The sequence below is a fragment of the Oryzias latipes genome, chromosome 4 (assembly GCF_002234675.1).
Source record: "Oryzias latipes chromosome 4, ASM223467v1".
Classification (NCBI taxonomy): Eukaryota; Metazoa; Chordata; class Actinopteri; order Beloniformes; family Adrianichthyidae; genus Oryzias; species Oryzias latipes.
The window spans coordinates 4,841,061-4,860,208 of record NC_019862.2 but is presented as its reverse complement, the minus strand read 5'-3'; the positions used below and the strand labels follow the sequence as shown (position 1 = coordinate 4,860,208).

The 19,148-nt window shown below is 40.5% G+C and overlaps 1 protein-coding gene across 3 annotated transcripts; it reads right to left on the bottom strand.

Annotated features, from left to right (window-relative positions):
- Positions 1-591: 591 nt before the first annotated feature.
- On the bottom strand, positions 592-17,906 carry LOC101156485 (volume-regulated anion channel subunit LRRC8C). 3 transcript variants are annotated; one of them, XM_020701937.2, is made up of 5 exons: positions 17,739-17,906; positions 15,979-16,012; positions 15,579-15,650; positions 12,716-12,861; positions 592-3,829 (listed from the first exon to the last, which is right to left on the bottom strand). In XM_020701937.2, the coding sequence occupies exons 4-5, from the start codon at positions 12,851-12,853 to the stop codon at positions 1,586-1,588; spliced, it is 2,382 nt and encodes a 793-aa protein (XP_020557596.1). In that variant the 5' UTR covers positions 12,854-12,861; positions 15,579-15,650; positions 15,979-16,012; positions 17,739-17,906; the 3' UTR covers positions 592-1,585. The 3 variants fall into 3 exon arrangements, with proteins under 3 accessions (XP_020557596.1, XP_004067681.1, XP_004067682.1); XM_004067633.4 differs by lacking the exon at positions 15,579-15,650 and having other exon boundaries at positions 17,739-17,904; XM_004067634.4 differs by lacking the exons at positions 15,579-15,650; positions 15,979-16,012.
- Positions 17,907-19,148: the final 1,242 nt, after the last annotated feature.

Sequence of the window (19,148 nt, the reverse complement as noted above, 5' to 3'; positions counted from 1 at the left end):
AAAGGCGGCGCCTCAGATATAGAGTTGTCTTACTTCTGGGTTAGAAAATGGCTACTATTTTATAAAGAATTTGTTCTTTTGTGTGCCAAAGGTAATATATAATCTTATCTAAGCTTAGCAGCTAGTGTTTCAAGAAGACAATCAGTTATACAGAAGAGTTTAAACTAACGTAGACAAACTATCATTCAAGTCTTTGTAACAGGACAACCACAGTGACATGCCTGCTGTGACACACGTGAAACATAGTCTTACTCTTTTACTGAAACAGCAAACTGAGTCCATCCAAAATTCCCCAAACTAAAACAGTTTTGAAATAATTGGTAATGTTTTCAAAAACCAAGCATTATTTTTTTTTTTTTTACTGAATTGTTGCAATTATTTAACATTTCTCTCTCGATCATAAGATAAAGAGTGGTATCCCTACAAAAAACCCCAAACATTAAAGTGTTCTGTCGTATCCTTAGGTGCTGCATCTGTGGTTCTGTCATTAATCAAATAATATATTTTTTTTCTTCATTTTTTAGCTGAAATGTATTTTTAGGAATTTTCAAAATATTTTTACAATTTTAGTCAAAAAACAAAACATTGACATCATTTTTTCGGTTTAATGCACTTTGAAATGCAGTACAGATCTTTAAACACGTTTTTACATTGTATTATATAAGATATGCCCTTTGGTGTCTTTTAACAGTCTACTGAAGAAAAGAAGATAAAATTGATACATAAATAGCACATTTTAAATCCCTCCTTTAAAACAGAACTGACAGAATAAAGCAAAATTTTACACGAAGTGCTCCGAATATTTAGCTTTTTTTATGGAAGATATGATCATTAGAGACATTTTACAACAACAGAAATAGACCAAAAGGTTAAAAAGACATTGTGAGGGAGGAGCTAAAGCCTGTTTAGTGTGTAGGTAAGGATTTCAGCAGGGATGCAGGATTATGGATTTCTGTCGATATCTGAACTGTGGATGTTAAAACAACAGTTGTTTTCAGTTATGTAGGAAAACAGCAAGACGCGTTTTTAGTCAACAACAACACATTTAGGCATTGGAGTTGTTACCCAGCACACTAAAGTGCTGCTGTACAAGCACTGAAAACAGAAATCTTTTCATCTTTGAGATTTTAATAGACCTTAAAAGCACACGGCCCTGCTGACGTTTACTGCAGAAGCACCGATGCCTTCACAATCTTTGTAGATCAAAGGCGATCTAAACCTGCAGGAATATCTGCAGACATGTTCATGTCAGTCGATGCAAAAAAACACTATTAGATGCAAAACTTTACCGATACAAGTATTGCTTTAGTATTATTGTAAATGTCAAGATCTTTTTGAATTTTCCTGAAATTTGCAACAGAAATCCAAGCAGCATACATTAAATTCTCAAAATGCTGAACTATACTGTCAAGATGGATTTAGAACTAGATGAAAAATTCCTGCTGCTGTCAAACAAAGTATGACAATGAAGACAAGTGTTCCTTTTTTAGAGAAATTAAAGCTGCGTTCAACCAGAATGTTGTCCTGACTTCATAAAAAGAAATGGAAGAAACAAACGTAGGCACTGCGGCTACAGTAAGGCCTCTCACTCTGCCTTCATTTGGTCCCTGACATCTGAAGGCAGAGTTTCAAACAGAATGTCCTCCACAATAAGGCCACTTCGCTTCAGAGCAGAACAGCTACCAAGCTCCTGCGGCAGAACCTCAAAGTGGTTCCCTCTGAGTTCCAAGTAGGTCAGCAGAGCTAAATAGGAAATTTTTGGGGACAGTACAGACAGCGAGTTTTTGCCCAGCTTCAATGTTTTGAGTTTTTTGCAGAAGAAGAGTTCGTCTGGTAGATTTTCAATTTTGTTACAAGTGACAGAGAAGTACTGCAGGCTCTGCAGAACTCCGATTTCTGGGGGGATGAATCGGATGTCATTGTCGGAGAGATCCAAGTAGCGCAGTTTGTTGCACAAGAACAAGTGAGAGGGCAGTATCTCAATCTTGTTGTGGCTGAAGTAGAGGCGCTCCAGGCTGCCTAGTTTTTTGATGTGTTCTGGGATGTACATGATGCTGTTGTACCACAGCTTGAGGCAGGTAAGCTTTCGAAGATGCTGGAAGCTGACTATCTCCTCTATAGAGCGAAGGTTATTCTCTTTCAGGTCAATTTCCTGCAGACTTGTCAAGCTGAAGATTGCATGTGGAATGCGCTCCAGATCACAATGCACCAGCTCCAGATCAATCAGATTGGTCATCTTCTTCAGGTTGTTGAGCATCACTAGTTTAGTGCCATCATTGTGTAAATACAGTCGCTTCAGATGACTCGACACGTCCACAATTGATTGGGGAATCTTTGTCAAATTGCTCCTGAGGGATAGTGTTTTTAGAGACTTCAACTCACGCAGAGACTCAAGAACCACATTCCTGGAGGCATCAGAGCTGAGGGACCCAGTGAGGTAGAGCTCCTCTAAGTTGCGCAAACCATACATCCAGTGTGGAAGTTCTCTGTTGTCATCAAATTTCACACGGAGTACTTTCAGGTTCCCTTTGAGGAAGGAGGTGGCCGTGGTGTGTAGCTTCAGAGAGCACTGGTACAGAGAGAGCTCCTGGAGGTCTTCCAGCTGAGACACCGAGGCAGGGATGGTGATGTTGTTGATGATCTCAAGCCGGAGTGACTGCAGCTCTGTTAGCTCAAAAACCGTATCGGGCAAACCGGGGAGCATGAACAGCTGAAGTTCAAGTCTATTGGCGGCATTCAGCTGGAGCTTTTGACGCAGTTTCTCTGCAGTCCATTCGTGGTTAAGGTTGAGCTGCTTCAGCTTGTTCTCACTGACCTCAGAGAGAAAGACTGCAAACCGTTTGGAGTAGAGCGGGTCATACTGGTCTATCATGTGCAGCATGAAAGCAAAGTCATTTTTGACGTCTGGGATGTCATTTATGCCAGTTTCCTGACGGACATACTCAAAGGAGTATTCCTTCAATGAGCGGTAAAACAGCCAGTAGGAGGTGTACAGGCTTGTTAGTCCATAGACAGCCACCAAACACAGATAACAGTAAGACAGCTTAGAAAACAGATGAGCCATGGTGTGATTACATTCAAAATTCTTATAGCCCGTCATGTCTTGGATCTCAACTTCGCAACGAACTCTGTTACGAACTTTATTCACCAGAGAGCTGTTATAGGCAATGATCACGAGGAACTTGACCACCTTGAATACCGTCTGCCGCACATACATCAGATAGAGAAGGTCCCCTTCTTCCACATGCAGTCGAAACTTCTTCACTTTTTCAAACAGAGCTTTTGCTTGTTCGCCCTCTTTCTTATCGAGGACACTTGCTGCCGGCTGGTCAACTACTATCTTTTCAGGGATGGACCGTAAGGACTGTGTCCTCTCTAGAATGACCTCCCCGGGTGAAACAACACTGCTGGACCGAGACGTCCCACTCTTCTTCTGCTCCTTCTCCTCTGGATTTTCCCCAGACACCTCGGACAAAGCTCGTGTGGTCCAGGGAGAATCAAAGCATTTCCCAAGCATTGAGATGAAATGCTCTATTTTAGAGCTGGAGCCCGGGAATTTGAACCAGAAGTTGCTGCACACCATGAAAACAAGCGTGTGTATGAGAACCAAATAAGGAAAGTACTTGGCATACCAATGCAGAGCCTTCTCATAGCACATCTGATTGATAAACGTGTATTGCTGAATATCCAGATTCGTTTTTAGGCCAGACATTTCTCTAAGCCCCGATGAGGTGTTGGGTTGCATGAGCAACAGTGACTTCAGCTCCACTGCACTGCCATTCGGGGGTGATGTTCTCTGAGGAAGGCAAATAATTTTGTCTTGCATTACCTGAAACAAAGCGCAAGAAATGAAGAAGGTTAGCAATACACAAAAATATGGCAGCAAAGAAAAATATGTACATATTAGGTTTGCCACAATTCTCAACTGAAAACTGAACCTAATGTTACACAATTAAACTGAATCATGGAGAAAGTGTAACATTGCATTCCTCCTGCATACCAATGTGTTTAGGTCAAAAGGGTCAAACAATTGTGCTAGAATCAAGGATTTATTATTTATTGTTTTATCACATTACACCAGGCTTAGTATGAGCCTGATGCAATGTAATAAATGTATCATTGTTACTTGCTTATTAGGAAATTAAAAAAAGGATATATTAAAATTTTTCATTTGTGGTTGTTGTTTTGTAATCCAAAAATCACATATCGAACTGAAACCGATCCAAAACTGATGATCGTAGGTAAAGGGAATTATTGCATCCTTATGTCTTTTATGACAAAAGAAAATGAATATATTTTAAGAGAAATTTTAGCCTTCGTTTAAATGCAGGTCCATTTAGATGAGATAGTAATTGAAAAACTGCAAAAATAGTTTCAGTCCTGCACACATGTGGATAGAATTATGGAAATAAACTTGTTAATCTAGAAAAAAACCAAAATAGTGAGAGATGATTAGTCCAGAGTACATGTATTGTTCAAAAATTGATAAAATATTAAGATTTTTTTTTACATTTATTTTATGTTCTAAAGACTTTTAAATAAGGAAAAAGTAATTTTTTGTTGTAAAATAAAGTTCAGATTTGTAACAAAAAATTGCATCTGCAACAAAGAGTGTTTCTGTAAAAAAATTGCAAAGGTAGAAACATTTTATGCTCGTGCTCAGTCAAATTTGTCTTTGTATGAAAAAGATTTGTGGCTCCAAAAAATATTAAAGTTTTTGTAAAAAAGATTGAAAACTTAAAAAATGATTTATTTCATTGCAAAAAATATTCTCCATCTTCGAAAATATTATTCATTTCTTGCAAACAGAGTAAAAACACACAAAAGCGTTTTTTCTAGAGTGAGAACAAACAGATCTACTAACACACACATCAAGTTACAACCTTGGATTTTTGACACCTTCTGAAAATGGTAGCGTCTTTCTCCTTTAGTAGCCAATCAGCATGCTGCCTTTGACTAGCCAATCAGATAGCAGAATAATTCACTGATTCATTTAAAAAGAAGAAAAGCTTCTATAGAGCCTAGAGAGAGTTCAGTCCTTAAACATTTGTGACCTGGTGTGTCTGTAGAGATTCATGTATTTATTGACAGAGGGTATGAAGAAAATTCAGATTCAAAAGTTCAGACAAATTTAATTTGTAAGAACTTTACAGCAGGTTTAAGGATCGCAGGAAAGGCAACAGATGAATCCCAGGAGCTTCACAGACTCTGTAACATGACGATTTCTGTTTAGGAAAATTAGAAAAAGACTATACAAATACAAATTGTTTGGAGGGAATTACAGGAATTTTAATTTCATTTTAATTTAAACATAGAAGAACAACACAGACTCACCTAAACTAACCACAGAATGCCTGTAAAAAAAACAAAAACGTTTTCCATCTACACCATATTCTACATTAGGACCATATTCTGTACGAGGTAATAATCCTAATAATGTGTTTACATATGCAGCAACAGCAGCAACAGCTTTGTTTACGAGTGAGTTTTGAAAGAAGCAGACATCAATATATCGAGAAGGAGCACCATGTTTGCTGTCCTCAGGCAACAAAATTTTATTATTAGATATAAGACAACCATAAAGTGTATTGGTGTGTCATTTGTATGCAGACTGAGCCCGGATACAGAATCATGAACCAGAATGGATGACGGGAAGTGGATCAAGAGCGTGTTCTCGCATGACCTACTTTTTAAGACAGCTCGAACAAAGCCACTAAACTCACAGGACAACGTGGATGTAAAGAGATAAACCAACACAGGAAGTTTATGCCATAAATATTAGATGTATGGTCACTCACTGCAGACAGGGGACTACACTTGTAATCAATAAGGTTGTTGGTTTAAAACCATATTAATTAACAGTCTGGTTGTGTCTGGAAGGAAATCCATCATAAATCCCTGTGTGAGGTCCCTAACTGTGGCTTTTAGAGTGCCAATAATAGTTTTTTTCTTTGAATTAATACATATGTGGTTCTTATATTTAAGCTAGACTGTGCATAAAAGAAACAGCTCACATGTTGATGGACTTAGAAGCGGAACTGAAGTAAGTGATTGGCCCGATGGGGTCATTCTTTAGAACGTCATTTTTGGGCACGGCTGCTTCATGCCAGCTCTGCTTCAGCTCTCAGAGCAACCAGGTCTTAAAGACAGCAGACTGAAGAAAAAAAAAGTTTTCTCAGCATCATATTCAATACAAAAAATTGTCTTTAGCTGTAATATTCATTCATTTTTTTCTCCATTCATTTTCTATTCCGTTTAGTCCCTTTCGGGGTCACAGGGCTGCTGGAGCCTAACCTGCCCACTTGTGGGTGAAGGCAGGGGATTCCCTGGACAGGTTGCCAGTCTGTCACAAGGCCGCAATCACACACCCATTCACTCTCAAACTCACACCTATGGACAATTTATAGTTGCCAATTAACCTATGAAACATGTATTTGGATGGTGGGAGGAAGAGAGAACCCATGCATGTGCGGGGAGAACATGCAAACTCCACACAGAAAGGTCCCCATTGATGTTGTGTTTTTCATGCCCCCCAGCTGGGACTTGGACTGGGGGGCCTTCTTGCTGTGAGGCAAGAGCGCTAACCACTGTGCCACCGTGCAGCCCAATGCTGGAATATCTTAAACAACATCAGCTCATCAGTGCACTGACAGGCACAACTAAAGTGCAGTTATTCAGCTAAAAGTCTATTGGAGCCACACCTCTTTTTCTTCCTCAGTGGTCACCAGCTCTGGTTGGGCAGATGAGCCCATCAAAAGCACTGCGGCACATTCCAGAGAAGGTTTCCTGTCATGTTTCCCTAAAGATAGGAGCCAGCCTATTTCAGGGGTTCAGCTGTGGCAAATAGTAAATTTGCACAGAGGAGGGGAGATGGGTGGACATGTTTTATCATAATGTAATGAATTTCAAGTTAAATTTAAAAACAAATAGGTCCTCTAATCAAAACATGACTCCATCAACATAGAAGCCAGTCTTGGAGATTGGAGACGATGCAATTAATACAAATAATTCAAAAACATCAGGTGGAACACTCTATATTTTACATCCTAATGCTTCTCTACACAATCGTCTGCATCTTCAGGTTTTGGCTAAACTGTCTAAACCCACCAAAAAATGAAGATTTAGAGGTTTTAGAAAAACCAACTTTCCTATTAACCAGCTAGCTGAGGTCAGTCTCCAACAACTCTTGATGAAACAGCATCCTGCAGCAACACCATGACCTGTAGCACCACACTGATTTCTTTTTAAGTCACAGCAGAGGCATCATAATTGGATTTTAAGACACTGGCCATATATTGACCCACTTAGAATGCCGCTGAGAAACTTTGAAGTGAACTGTACAAATGCACTAAAAGCCTCAATAATCTAATCTGTAGGGGAGAATGAACTAAAACTACTCTATGACATCATGAGAGACTCAAAACATCAGACAGGAAATGACTAATTGTACGTCTTGCAAATGGATTGAACAAGTATTAGTTAATTTTTCTTTATTTTTAACTTTAATTTTCTTTTTCTCCAGCAAAAACACATGTAGAATGTTCATCAAAAGTTAGATTTCCATCAGAGTTAGTACTATCACATTTGTCATATTTACCTCAATTTTACCCGTGACTCTTTTCTAGATTTGAACGTGTTTTTATGGCAAGCAGACATTTTGCATTTGTTTTTAGGATTTTTTGTGTGCATCCAATAACTATTTTGTCTCAATGAGTTGAACTGTGCGACACAAGGGGAGAAGAACGCATTACCAATGAGCTTTGTATCTTGCCTTTTGCCACGCCACACTTGAAAATAAGAGCATCGTTCTTAATCTGTCTTGCCTTGATACATAAAAGTTAAATAAAAAAAATAATGTAACCTAGAGGCCACACAGAAGAAGCGGTTTTTAAGTAGAAAATGAAAAAAGCATTTTGAAGGATTGCTTTTTCATTTTAATTGTGTCATTTGATGCAGCTTCATTTTGAAAATGAAAAAGCATTTCTATTAATCCATTTTAATTGTCACATTAGACATTTCTAAATGAATGTTGCTACACATTTACCAGAGAACGTTTTGAAAATGAAATGTCAAATACCATTTTCATTATCATTTTAATTAAGTAACAGCAATGTTGAAGAAGGAAATGAAAAAGCATTTTGGTGGATTGCTTTTTCGTTTTAATTTTGAGTCAAAAAATGCAGCTTCATTTTGAAAATGAAAAAGCATTTCTGGTTTGACTTTTATTTTTAATTATGCTACACAAATGCTTCCATAGGTATGATGCTACGATGCTATGAAGCTATGGTTGTGTCCGAATGAATGACTTTTATGCAATTACATTTTTGTAAACAATTTCAGAAAATACTGTCATTATCGTGCGCTAGTTCAGACTACAGGTGACTGACTGACACAGCTCCTCATGGGGGACAACAGTGGAATTCTTCAGCACAGTGTTGTGCTGCTGTACTAAAGTAAACAGAAACATGAGTGTATGTGTGATGAAAAAGGAAACACTTCATTGACGGTGTTACAAGTAAGTTTACTTTCCAACAATGGTCCTTCAGGGGCTCCTCGTCTAACGTTTTGGAAGTTGTGTTGTAGATAAGCAGTCACAGGAAACCGGTTGGGGGAAATTATATTTGTCAGCAGGGATAGAGTAGAAGTTAAGAAGTAAATTCCCCTTATCTACTGCTTTCAAATCAGCTGAAATAACATCTCCATGCCTGGAAAAAGCCTTTACTAATTTCCAAAGTTTTCCTGGGGGAGGACCCCCATACCCCCCAAGTCTGCGCCTCCTACTTTCCTTTTTTCCCTACTTTCCTACTTGGCAGTCTCCTACTTTCTCCTTAGTAGCCTCCTACTTGCAAAACCTGTGAGGCCCCTGGTAACCTTTTTTTTTTTTGCAGATGTGTGAAATGCAAAAAGCCACAGTAACTAGTAAACAGGAAGAGCTTGAAAGACAGGGGAGGCGCCAGGGGGTAGCTAGGGGTTGCTATTACAACTGCAAGATTTGGCAAAGCAACCCCTTACCAACGCCAAAAATAGTCGGTGAGGTGCGCAGTAGCAATTACCTCAATAGAGAGGACGCTCATGAGCTTGGATTTGTTCCTTATTTGTTCCTAATAAAGTGTTTTCAATAAGAGCCAGTATTTTATGTTTTGCTTTGACTGACAGCAAAAATGGCAGATGTGATCTAAAAAAAATAATTCAAAGGAGGATTTTTATTTAAAACATGAAGTAATAGTTTACAGATGATCAACGCTGAACAACACAGAGATTTTTGTCCAGAAGGAGAGACGAATGGACTTAATTTATAGGTAAAGGTTTGACCTTAGTGTGTGTGTGTGTGTGTGGAGTAGGTGTGTGTGTGTGCGTATGAGAGCATCCTCCACAGCTCAGTCTGTTTTAGTCTGTAGAATTCACCTTGGTGTGTTTTTTTGGGCTTTAAAACTCATGAAACGTAAACCTTCACTTTTCTGGTAACAGGGTTATGTTCATGTTGTGGGACCATTGACTGTAAAAGCAATGGACAGCTCAACTCCTCCCTTCTCGTGGTCCCAAATAGGAGCCATTGCTTACTGATACGGGCGCTGCCATGTTGAAACCAGTCAACAGTGACTGGTCGGTGTCGCTCGAGTCTTCGTCTCTATGGCAATGGCGACAGTATTTGCCAAAAAATATAATGACTCACAGCGACTTGGACCAATCACTGTTGACTGGTTTCAACATGGCGGCGCCCGTATCAGGAAGCAATGGTAAGGGATTTTGCCTTATTTCGCTAGAGCAGGAGTTAAGGCATTTACCATGGGTGACATCACACCTTGATTCATCCATTGTTTTTACTGTCTATGTGTGGGATACATATTCCATGGATAAATATTTGAAAGTTTGGTATATTAAAACAAATGTTTACACAGTTAAAGGCTTTAATAAAACAATCCAAAAAATGATTTTAAGTTTAAATTGAACTTTTATTTAAAATCCGATGTGGACATTAGGAGGGGGGAAAGGAAAAATGGCATTTTAGGGGGTACTGCAGACTGATTTGTTATTTTGAAACAGTTTTCAAGCACTCTTTTCTGTAGATTTGGTCTCAAGACATGTAAGTCTAGTCATAAACTACGTTTTAGTATTTTGTTTGTGGAGGATTTGAAATATGATGGGTGGTACATCAATGTTCTGCTATTCTAAAATGACCTGTTAAGGCCTCTCATTTGTTTGTGAATATGCCTCACCAGCCACAGCCTTCAGCGCACGTCACCGCTCTGAATATCCGCCGTGTCTTCCATGCATTGGAATGAGACACACACAGACACGGCTCAATGTAGCGATCAGACTGAAAACATGTAGTGGTAGCTCCTCCGACATGCGACTGGGGCGTCAAGCTTATGAACACATTTTTGGCCAGGCGTCCAGCTGTGGCAAGCAAAAAGTATCACAAATTCCCAGGAAAAGTGGCGTAAAGCAGTGGTCACCAACCTTTTCAACGCCACGGACCGGTATGACGTCACACAAAGTTCACACGGACCGGTCTCAACACTGTAGGCGGATAACTACAGAGGCTACACTACTATAAACGAGTAACAGAGACGTGACAAGAGGATCCCTGACCTTTTATTTTGATACGCATGACATTGTACATCGCACAGGTGTCATCATCTTCTCTCCTTCCCACACTGATGGTGCAAAAAACAAGTACTGTCTATTAAATGTAGCTTTCTTGTTTTTGGGGAGTCAAAGGCTCATCTTCTGTCTCCTGGCTGGGCGTTTTCCTCTTGGCAAAGAAACTTTCCAAAGACGTTTGTTTTTTATTCATTTTGCTAGCTCCTGGGTTTTATTTTAGCGGTAACCTGTCACGGGACAGAGAAGAGCGCCTTGGCCTGCGTCAAAGTTGACACAGACGGATGGAACAGAGAATCGGGCAATTTTTCAAAATAAAACATCTTTCAGAATCTGAAATAATTAAAATGGAAGTAATGCAAGTTATTTATTCTTTCTGTGCGGCCCGGTACCAAATGACCCACAGACCGGTACTGGTCCGCGGCCCGGGAGTTTGGGACCGCTGGTGTAAAGAATGCCGTTTTGACCATCAAAAATGCCAGTTTTTATACCCAAGCAGCAAAGTTGCCGCGCGGCGAAGAAGAAGGCAGTTGACACCGGTAACCCCATAGACTCCCAACAGCTGCTCTTAAATATCTTACTGTTTGTTTTCCTAGCACACTTTAACATCTCCTTCTCTTTATTTGGACTTTGACAGTTAACACAGTTACAAAGTGCAATCGATTGCCTTTCTATTAAGATCAATTTAAATCTAGTACTAATTAACATCGTATGAATATGTGCTCCTGTTACTTTAGTTCTTGAAAATGTAAATCTACATAAAAATGAATTAGCAACTCCTTACGGTCAATTAACAAGGTCTAAACTACTAAAATCCTGGAGGCGCCTATCTGAAAAAGGAACCTGAAGGCCTGTTCACACCGGGACGAATTTCGCCGGCGATTTTCGCCGACGTTTAACGCCTCGTGACTAAACAAAGGGCACCAACGAGAGTGTGCACACCGACGCGAAAAAACGCCACGCATTAAAGCGTCAAAAAAAAAAAAACGCCTCGGGTTCGTTTTTTTTTTTCGACGCGTCGCGTCGAAATCTACTCAACCAATGAGAATGGCGCTTTTGCTCACGTGTCTGGAGCTTCTGAAGTTACAGTAAAACACAACTTGGGGGCGCTCAAACACAAAACTGCCTTGCTGAGCACACATACCAGCGAAGAAGATAGACGCCAAGTAGCGTCTACACTGCCGCGAAGAAATAATGACGGACATTCTAAAATATCCCCGAACCAAGCACCAGTTGGAGCTACTGGTGCTTGAAATATTCATGTTTTCTTTGTTTGATTCTGACAACCGTGTAAATACTTGCTCTCTTCTTCTGAGTGAAAAGCGACTTTAAGAAGCGTAAAGTTGCGCAGCGCCACCTTGTGTACAGTTACAGTTACAACAACTGTTTTACATTAAGCGCCATCTAATGTCAGGGAATGAAATTGCATGTTCACTCCACTCATCGTCAGCGAAAATCGCCTGGGTGTGAACACAAAAAACGTGGCGAAAAACGCCGGCGAATAACGCCTGGCGAATATTCGTCCCGGTGTGTACGGGCCTTTAGACACAGAACGGAGTATGCTGCGGGGGTCTAAGAGGGCAGGAATGTGCTTCTTTAAATCTAAATGAAGGCCTCATAAAAGTTGGATTGTAGGATAATTACATGGGGGGGATGGGGTAGTGTGGCTGCCTCCAAACTGTTACAGTGAAAGCATAAAACAATGGCCGAGCCTGGTAAATCAGGGTTTCAGCCAAGTGTTTTTGTATATTCTCCAGGATTAAAATAATAATCAATAAAACTCTCCAATGTGGTGGTTTTTGGCTGCCATGTTAGCGTCCACACAGACAGAGAAGTCAAGGCCGGGGCCTCAGGAGTTTGATGTTTACTAAGAGGGGCAGGGTGGGGTAATATTTCCACAGCTAAACCCCTGATGGGTGAAGGCTTCCTTTGCTGCACACATGCCAGGTTGTAAAAGCCCAGAATTAGTGTTTTTGGACAGATGCCAGTGCAGAGGCAAGGTCTGTACTGTTATATGAGAGAGCCTGCAGGCTTTTACTAAACTGAATGAAAACGTCACAAAGCAGCTGCCTTCATCTGAGCTTCCCTCCAGCCTCCTCAGATGGTGCCTGACCTGCAGGGTGCATCCGAAGACGCCGATCATGAGCATGATTACAGACAGGTAGTCGGTGAAGACGTCCCACCACGGCTTCAAGACTCTGAACGCGGGCTGCTGCTCAGAGAACTGCCGGAATTCCATCACAGGAATCATGGTGCCTGCTGTGGAAGAGCAGAAACATGGACTGAGAAGGTAAACAGAGTACTGCACTGCAAAAACATTGAAAAGGTTTTCTTTAAATAAACAACAACAAAAAAAGAATCTGCCAGTAGGGTGAAGAAGGAATTACCTTACCAATTATTCTTATTTTAACCCTTTGATGCGCAACATGGGTCAAAAGTGACCCGGCTGAGTTTTAGACCATCACGCATGATTATCTTATTTTTTCATTTCTTACTTTTGAATAAAAACTGTTTTTGTATCACTACCCCTCTAATGCGCAACATGGGTACAAAATGACCCATATTCATTTTCTCTGTTATTTCTTATATGGCTAAGTATTTACACAATATAACTTTGAAATAAATTACATTAAATTACAATCACCTTAGTGTTGGGTTCAAATACCCCAACTGTTGACTTTTTAGTGTGTAAGCTTGTAAACAGATGAATGATGGGAAATGGGGGCGGGGGCTTACTCCACACCAACAGTTCCCCCCAAAAGTCAGAGGTGAATTTCTAATGAACTCCTGCCGCTCTGCAGAAACTATGTCCTAAAAAACAAGACAGATTTTGAATTTTTGATAATAGATCACAACATGATTGGAGTGGGACTTTAAAACAAGATTCTTTTGCCACAGAAAAACTTTCTTGACAAGATTACTTTTTCTTGCAAGACAGAAAATGTGAAAATTTATCTTAAAACAAGGTTTTTTTTAACTTTCTTAAGGGTCAGTTTTTGCTGTGAGAGGGAAACAGCTTTCATTCTGAACACCTAGGTGTAGAATGTTCTAGCTTTCTTCTGACTCCACCATCATTCATGTCCCAAATGTTTGTAGAGTAGTCGTTTAAATGCTAAACCTTTCTTTTTTATAATTCCATTTTGGGTTTCATGATAAAACAACATGTCAGAAGATAACTGCATCTAATGCAATCGTAGTCATGAACTAGCATGAACACTTTTGCCTTCAAGTGTTGCAAATATAGTTCTGGCTTGGCTCTGGAAGACCTGAGAACGGAGCGGGTTAGTGGGCTCGAAAAGAACTCAACATTCCAGCTTGTGGAGGCTGTTAAAACCCAGAAACACAAAGAAATATAAGAGAGACTCTTTGTTGTAGGAAGAAGGAGTCAATAGATGAGATGGTTGGAAGCACTTCTTAATATGTCCAGCTATCGTCATAACTCACTAAATCCCTTTTAGAGTTGCTGGAACCAACCTGGTTCCAACTATACTGTAGGGCAAAGGCGGGGTAAACACTGATATGTGTGAATGAAATATGAGAATACTGAAAGATGGATTAAATTGGTCTTGCATGTTCTCTCTGATTCCCACATGTTGGTGTAATGCATCTTTACGTAGGGGAGCATTCACACTGCCAGATTTGATTCCCACCAGTTTGCAACTCCCGGTCCTCTTAAAAGCAAATATCTCAGTTCTTTGAACAAGAACCAAAGTATGGAAATAAAATATGGTATTTATGATGTGAGCGTAGCTGATCACAAGGAGCATCATTAATAACCCAAAGCACCAAACCCAAAATGCGGCACTAACTAAAAGGTTGTGAAATGTCAAAGATAATGGGATACAGTGAGCTAGTTTAGTCACTAATTATCATGCTATAATCAGAGGTCAGATGGACAAGTTTTGGTCTTTGGTTTGCCTCTCAGACTGCTGCATGAAAATTCAAACAAGCCAGACGAAGGAGGGAAAATGATTAGCATCGTCTGCCCTTTTCTACATTTTACAGCCTAGAGTCCTACAGAGTCAGAGCAATTGGGCAGACAATGCTAATCATTTTCCCTCCTTCGTCTGGTTTGTTAGCATTTCCACACAACAACACGTTTATATGAAAGTTGTTTTTTATTCTACATATCAGAACACTGTAGATTGTACCGTCTGAATTCTAATTATGAAATGAAATGTTTTTAAATGTTTTAGTTTATTAAACTACTGTCTTGATTGTCTATCTTTTTTTGTCATAATTAAACAAAAAGGTGGTAAACTTTGGGCGCTAAGTTGCACGCATGTGAACATAGCATTCATTTTAATGTAGGAGCCCAAAAAAGAGTGGATAAACGGGTTGTTTTAGGAAGCTTTTGACAGATGTTTGGACTCCTCTGTTTACAGAGTGGCCTCACATCCATCTGCACACAGGATGACTGAAAGAAAAAAATATCAGCACTTTGGTTGTGTACATGCGGCACAGTCTGGGAGCCATTCACCCGTTAAAAGTCCGGCAAAAAGCTGATGTACGGAGGCGGATCCCTGATGCCGCGCTGTGTTCTCACTTTCTGATTACCTTCTGTAAAAGCGCTATGGTGGCAAGTATTCTGTTTCCAGAGTCTCTCCGGCAGCGGGCTGTTTGGGCGCGGAAACAACGCAATATTTGCAGCACACAGCGTCAGAATCGCTGATTTATGACCACCAAAACGGACAGCTGATCCTCTGCAGCTCCAAAGTGACAAACCTGGCCTCCCCGGTAAATTCTCCTGTCAGGAGTTGAGTAACGTCCTAAAAGCTTGTGGGCTTTCAAATGTGCAGCTTCTCATACCTCTCCACACATTTTTATACGGAATGTCATTATTGATTCTTCCGCTTCACCGTCGTAACAACAGGAAGGGTTTGGAACAGCCATTAGGGAGATGTTTACTCTGACCCATCTACTGCAAAGGGTCGTGGAGTATTCAGCCAAATTACAGATAAGTGCACTTATCTTACTCAGATCTATCCGGTGGACTCCGATGAAGCAGGTTTTTTCTGTTCATGTCACCAGTTGTTCAATCGTCTTTTCTTTAAAAAAAAAGTACAATCCAACAGTTGTGCTGGGAGCTATCACCAGCACACTGCTGCAAACCACAAAAACTTTTTAAAAAGTCCATAAGAGAAAGTAAGTCTGTGATTAAACTTATTTCAGTAATATGGAAGAAAAAGTTAGAAGTTATGGATTTAATCTGACCTCTATTCTCATGGATTCATTTTAATGTGTTTTTAATGTCTACTTTTCTTCAGTTTGACTCTTTTTTTTGGTAATATGAACCAAAGTTTGTTCATTTAATAGACCTAATGTTATTTGTTTAACACTTTATAAAATTATATTAAAAAAGAAGTTGTGACATACCTTTCTTGTTGAATTTCCCTCACAGTTTGGAGTTCTGGAAAAAGAAGAAGAAAAGCAGCCAGTTCCACTAGTCATCATCAGACTGGCTTTTATGTCAGCCTTCAGCTCCTCAACACTCCGTGTTTTTAAACTTGTTTTTTTAAGATGTATGCATCTTTACATTCCCTTTGTGAGCTTTTTGTTTCCTACTAACACACAAGCTCATGTCATTTCCTCCTTTTAGTTCTCCTCCTCTCTTTTGTCTGTAGAAAGTCCAACTGCTTCCTCACCAACATAAACCACCAGAGTTCACCTGCAGGTAAACAAAGGCCCTGATTCTGGTTTTTAAGAACTCAGTGGAGTGTAAATGTGTCCCTAAAGTCCCACTCAGATAATCTTTTGATCGATTGTAACCACGTTGCAAGTGGTCTTTTGATGATGATTATGCTATTTTAGCCAAAATAAATGTTAAAAAATCAGTGTCGTTTCTAGGACATATCTTCTTCAAAGCGGCAGGAGTTCCTAAGAAATTTACCTCTGAGTTGTGGGCGGGATTATTAGCGTGGAGTAAGCCTGCCCCCACTTCCCGTCATCGATCTGTTTACATGCTGTCCTGCTAGTTTACAGCCGCTCACACCCCCAATCGAATATTACAAGTGCAACAAAAACGATGAGCAATATCTGAGCTATCCAGCCGGACAGTTTAGATCCAGTTTCTGGCTCAGATGAGGAAAACAAAGACGAACATGGATCTATTTGTTTATAGGTCATCAGAACGGAGAAGACCAGGGATGTTGTGGCCCACCCATTACAGTTTCTGCGTCACAACTGAGAGCTTTTTTAAACTGCATTTCTTCATCTCCCCCTGATTCACAGTTTGAATAAAGATGTTCTCAGAAATAAAGTTTTAATCTCGTTCCTTTATGTCCTCTATTATCGGAAAAATGTCATAAGAACTTGTTAAAAACACAATTTTCATTGGAGTTGGTCTTCAAAACCAGACTCAGATTAGAATTCAAACCCTTGTTTTATGAGCACTGGAAAACAGTGTAGACAGATGCCACAGCTGTGCCTTTGTGCTGAAGTCAAACTCATCCGAGGACAAACCTTTAACAGAGCACACAGCCGGAAAGTGACTTAAGACCGCCTCACACACACACACACACACAGACACAGACAGACAGCTGAAGCAGAGTGGAATCCTCTGGGGAATCTTTTCATAACAATGGCTGTAGAAATGTCCAGTTTGGCAGTTCTCATGTGTGAATAAACATCAAACACAAGCTCAGAAGAAGTCTGCAGTCATTTCAGCTAATCTGAAGGAAAAATCCTGTCCTTGTGGATGAGTCAGCCCATGAAAGGAGCTGACCGGGCCACATCCTGGTCCCTTCCTGACAGGAAACTCCTCTGAATCCCATTTGTCCCAGAACAGACATGCTGGGAAAACACCCAGTCCGGGCCGGCACACACACAGTCCTGTCTGAGAAGCGGCGTGGAAAAACACAAGCCGCATTGCAGGACGCCTGCTTTTTTCTAACTTACGACTTCTTCCAGTGAAACAAAGACAGCAAAGACCGCGCAGCTCCACGTGAGTCACAGGAGCTGTGATTCATGGCAGACCTGCGCAGAAAGTCAACCCTGAACGTGCGCAGATCCCGTTACCCCCCCCCCCCCCCCCCCCCCCCCCCCCCATCATGACCTAACGGGGATCAGGGTGAAGTCGGTCCATCCCCGGTGGGTGCCTCTCTGGAGGTCCGGGGTTGGGTGGAATTCAGACTCACCGTGCGTTTCAGCGTGGATGCGCACCGTGCGCTCTCATGCGATGAAGGAGGCTGTGGAGAGCGTGCTCCTCTTCGTCTGCGGTCAACAGCCTTCCCGGATCCTCAGCGTGCAGCTCCGAGTCTCAGGGGCGTGGACTGACCGGGAACACCGCCCCCCTACCGAAGGCTGCTATTTGCCAAGAGGCGCTCGTGCCCAGACCATCCACGCACCGTGACCACCGGGAGAACCGCGACAAGAAGAGCGGGAATCTCATTGAATCAGTAGAGATTCGACACACCGAAAACTAGGTCAAAAGAATCTTAGTTTTTTTATTCAGATCAAATTCAATCTCAATTTAACAACCAAAACAAACGTGAGTTCAATCTCTGCTCATTTAAAACACTATTATAACTGATAAAAAAAAAAAAAAATGTTTTTCAAGTAAATTGTTTTTAAGTCTAAAATATTCTTATTTTGTAAAAAAAAAAAAAAAGTTTTTAAGTGACAGTCATGACTGTCCAGTTTGATAAAAAAAGACAGAATCAAACTTGTATAATATATGTGTATATTTATGTGTGTGCGTGTGCGTGTGTGTGTGAAAACACACTAAAGTGTAGTTTTCTCATTGAATAATGCTAAAAAAATAAAAAAGAGAGAGAGAAAGGCCACAACCACTGGTAATAATGTTTGAATAAATGCAAAAATTAGCTAAATAAAATGTCATATGTTTATTTACAGTTATGATTTAGTTTTGACAGAAAAAACAAAAACAAATACTTGATGTTTTGAGGCTGTTGCTGTGCAACAAAGACTTTCAACTGCCTCCACTGATTCTTTATTGGACTGAGGTCCACAGACTGACTAGGACACATCAGAACCCTGGCATGCTTCAACATAGACGCTCCTTTGTTGTCTGGGTGATGTGTTTAGGATCATTGTCATGCTGGAACATCCAGACATGGTTCATCCTCAAAGCTCTCACTGATGGGAGTTTTTTTGTCCAAAATCTCTTCATACATGGTTCCATTCGTCCTTTTGTCTTTGCAGAAACAGCAAAGCATGATGTTTCCACCCTCATGCTTGGCTGTGATGTCCTCTGGATTCAATTGAGCCTTTTATCCCCTTCAAACATAGTGAGTGGAATCCACAATGCAGTGTGTTATCGTAGAAACCGTTTTTACTGGGGTTCCAGCTCTGTTCAGGTCATTGACCAGTTCCTTCATGTACTTCTGGACCATTTCCACACAGTTCTCCAGATTTGTTCCACCAGTTATGATCTTGCATGGAGCTCCAGGAGGAGGAAGATTCATTTACTAATAATTGCTCCAACAGTTGATCTCTTCTCTCCGAGCTGCTTGACTAATGTAGATGGGTTCATCCCAGTTTTGTTCAGGTCTACAACCTTGTCCCTGGTGTCCTTTCTTAGCTCT

What these genes read in the sequence shown, in the direction of transcription:
- LOC101156485 (XM_020701937.2), bottom strand. Translation starts at nt 12,853, where the DNA reads ATGATTCCTGTGATGGAATTCCGGCAGTTCTCTGAGCAGCAGCCCGCG. An exon ending in TCTTCGGATGCACCCTGCAG is followed by an intron (nt 3,830 to 12,715) that starts GTCAGGCACCAT and finishes GCTTTGTTTCAG; the next exon opens with GTAATGCAAGACAAAATTAT.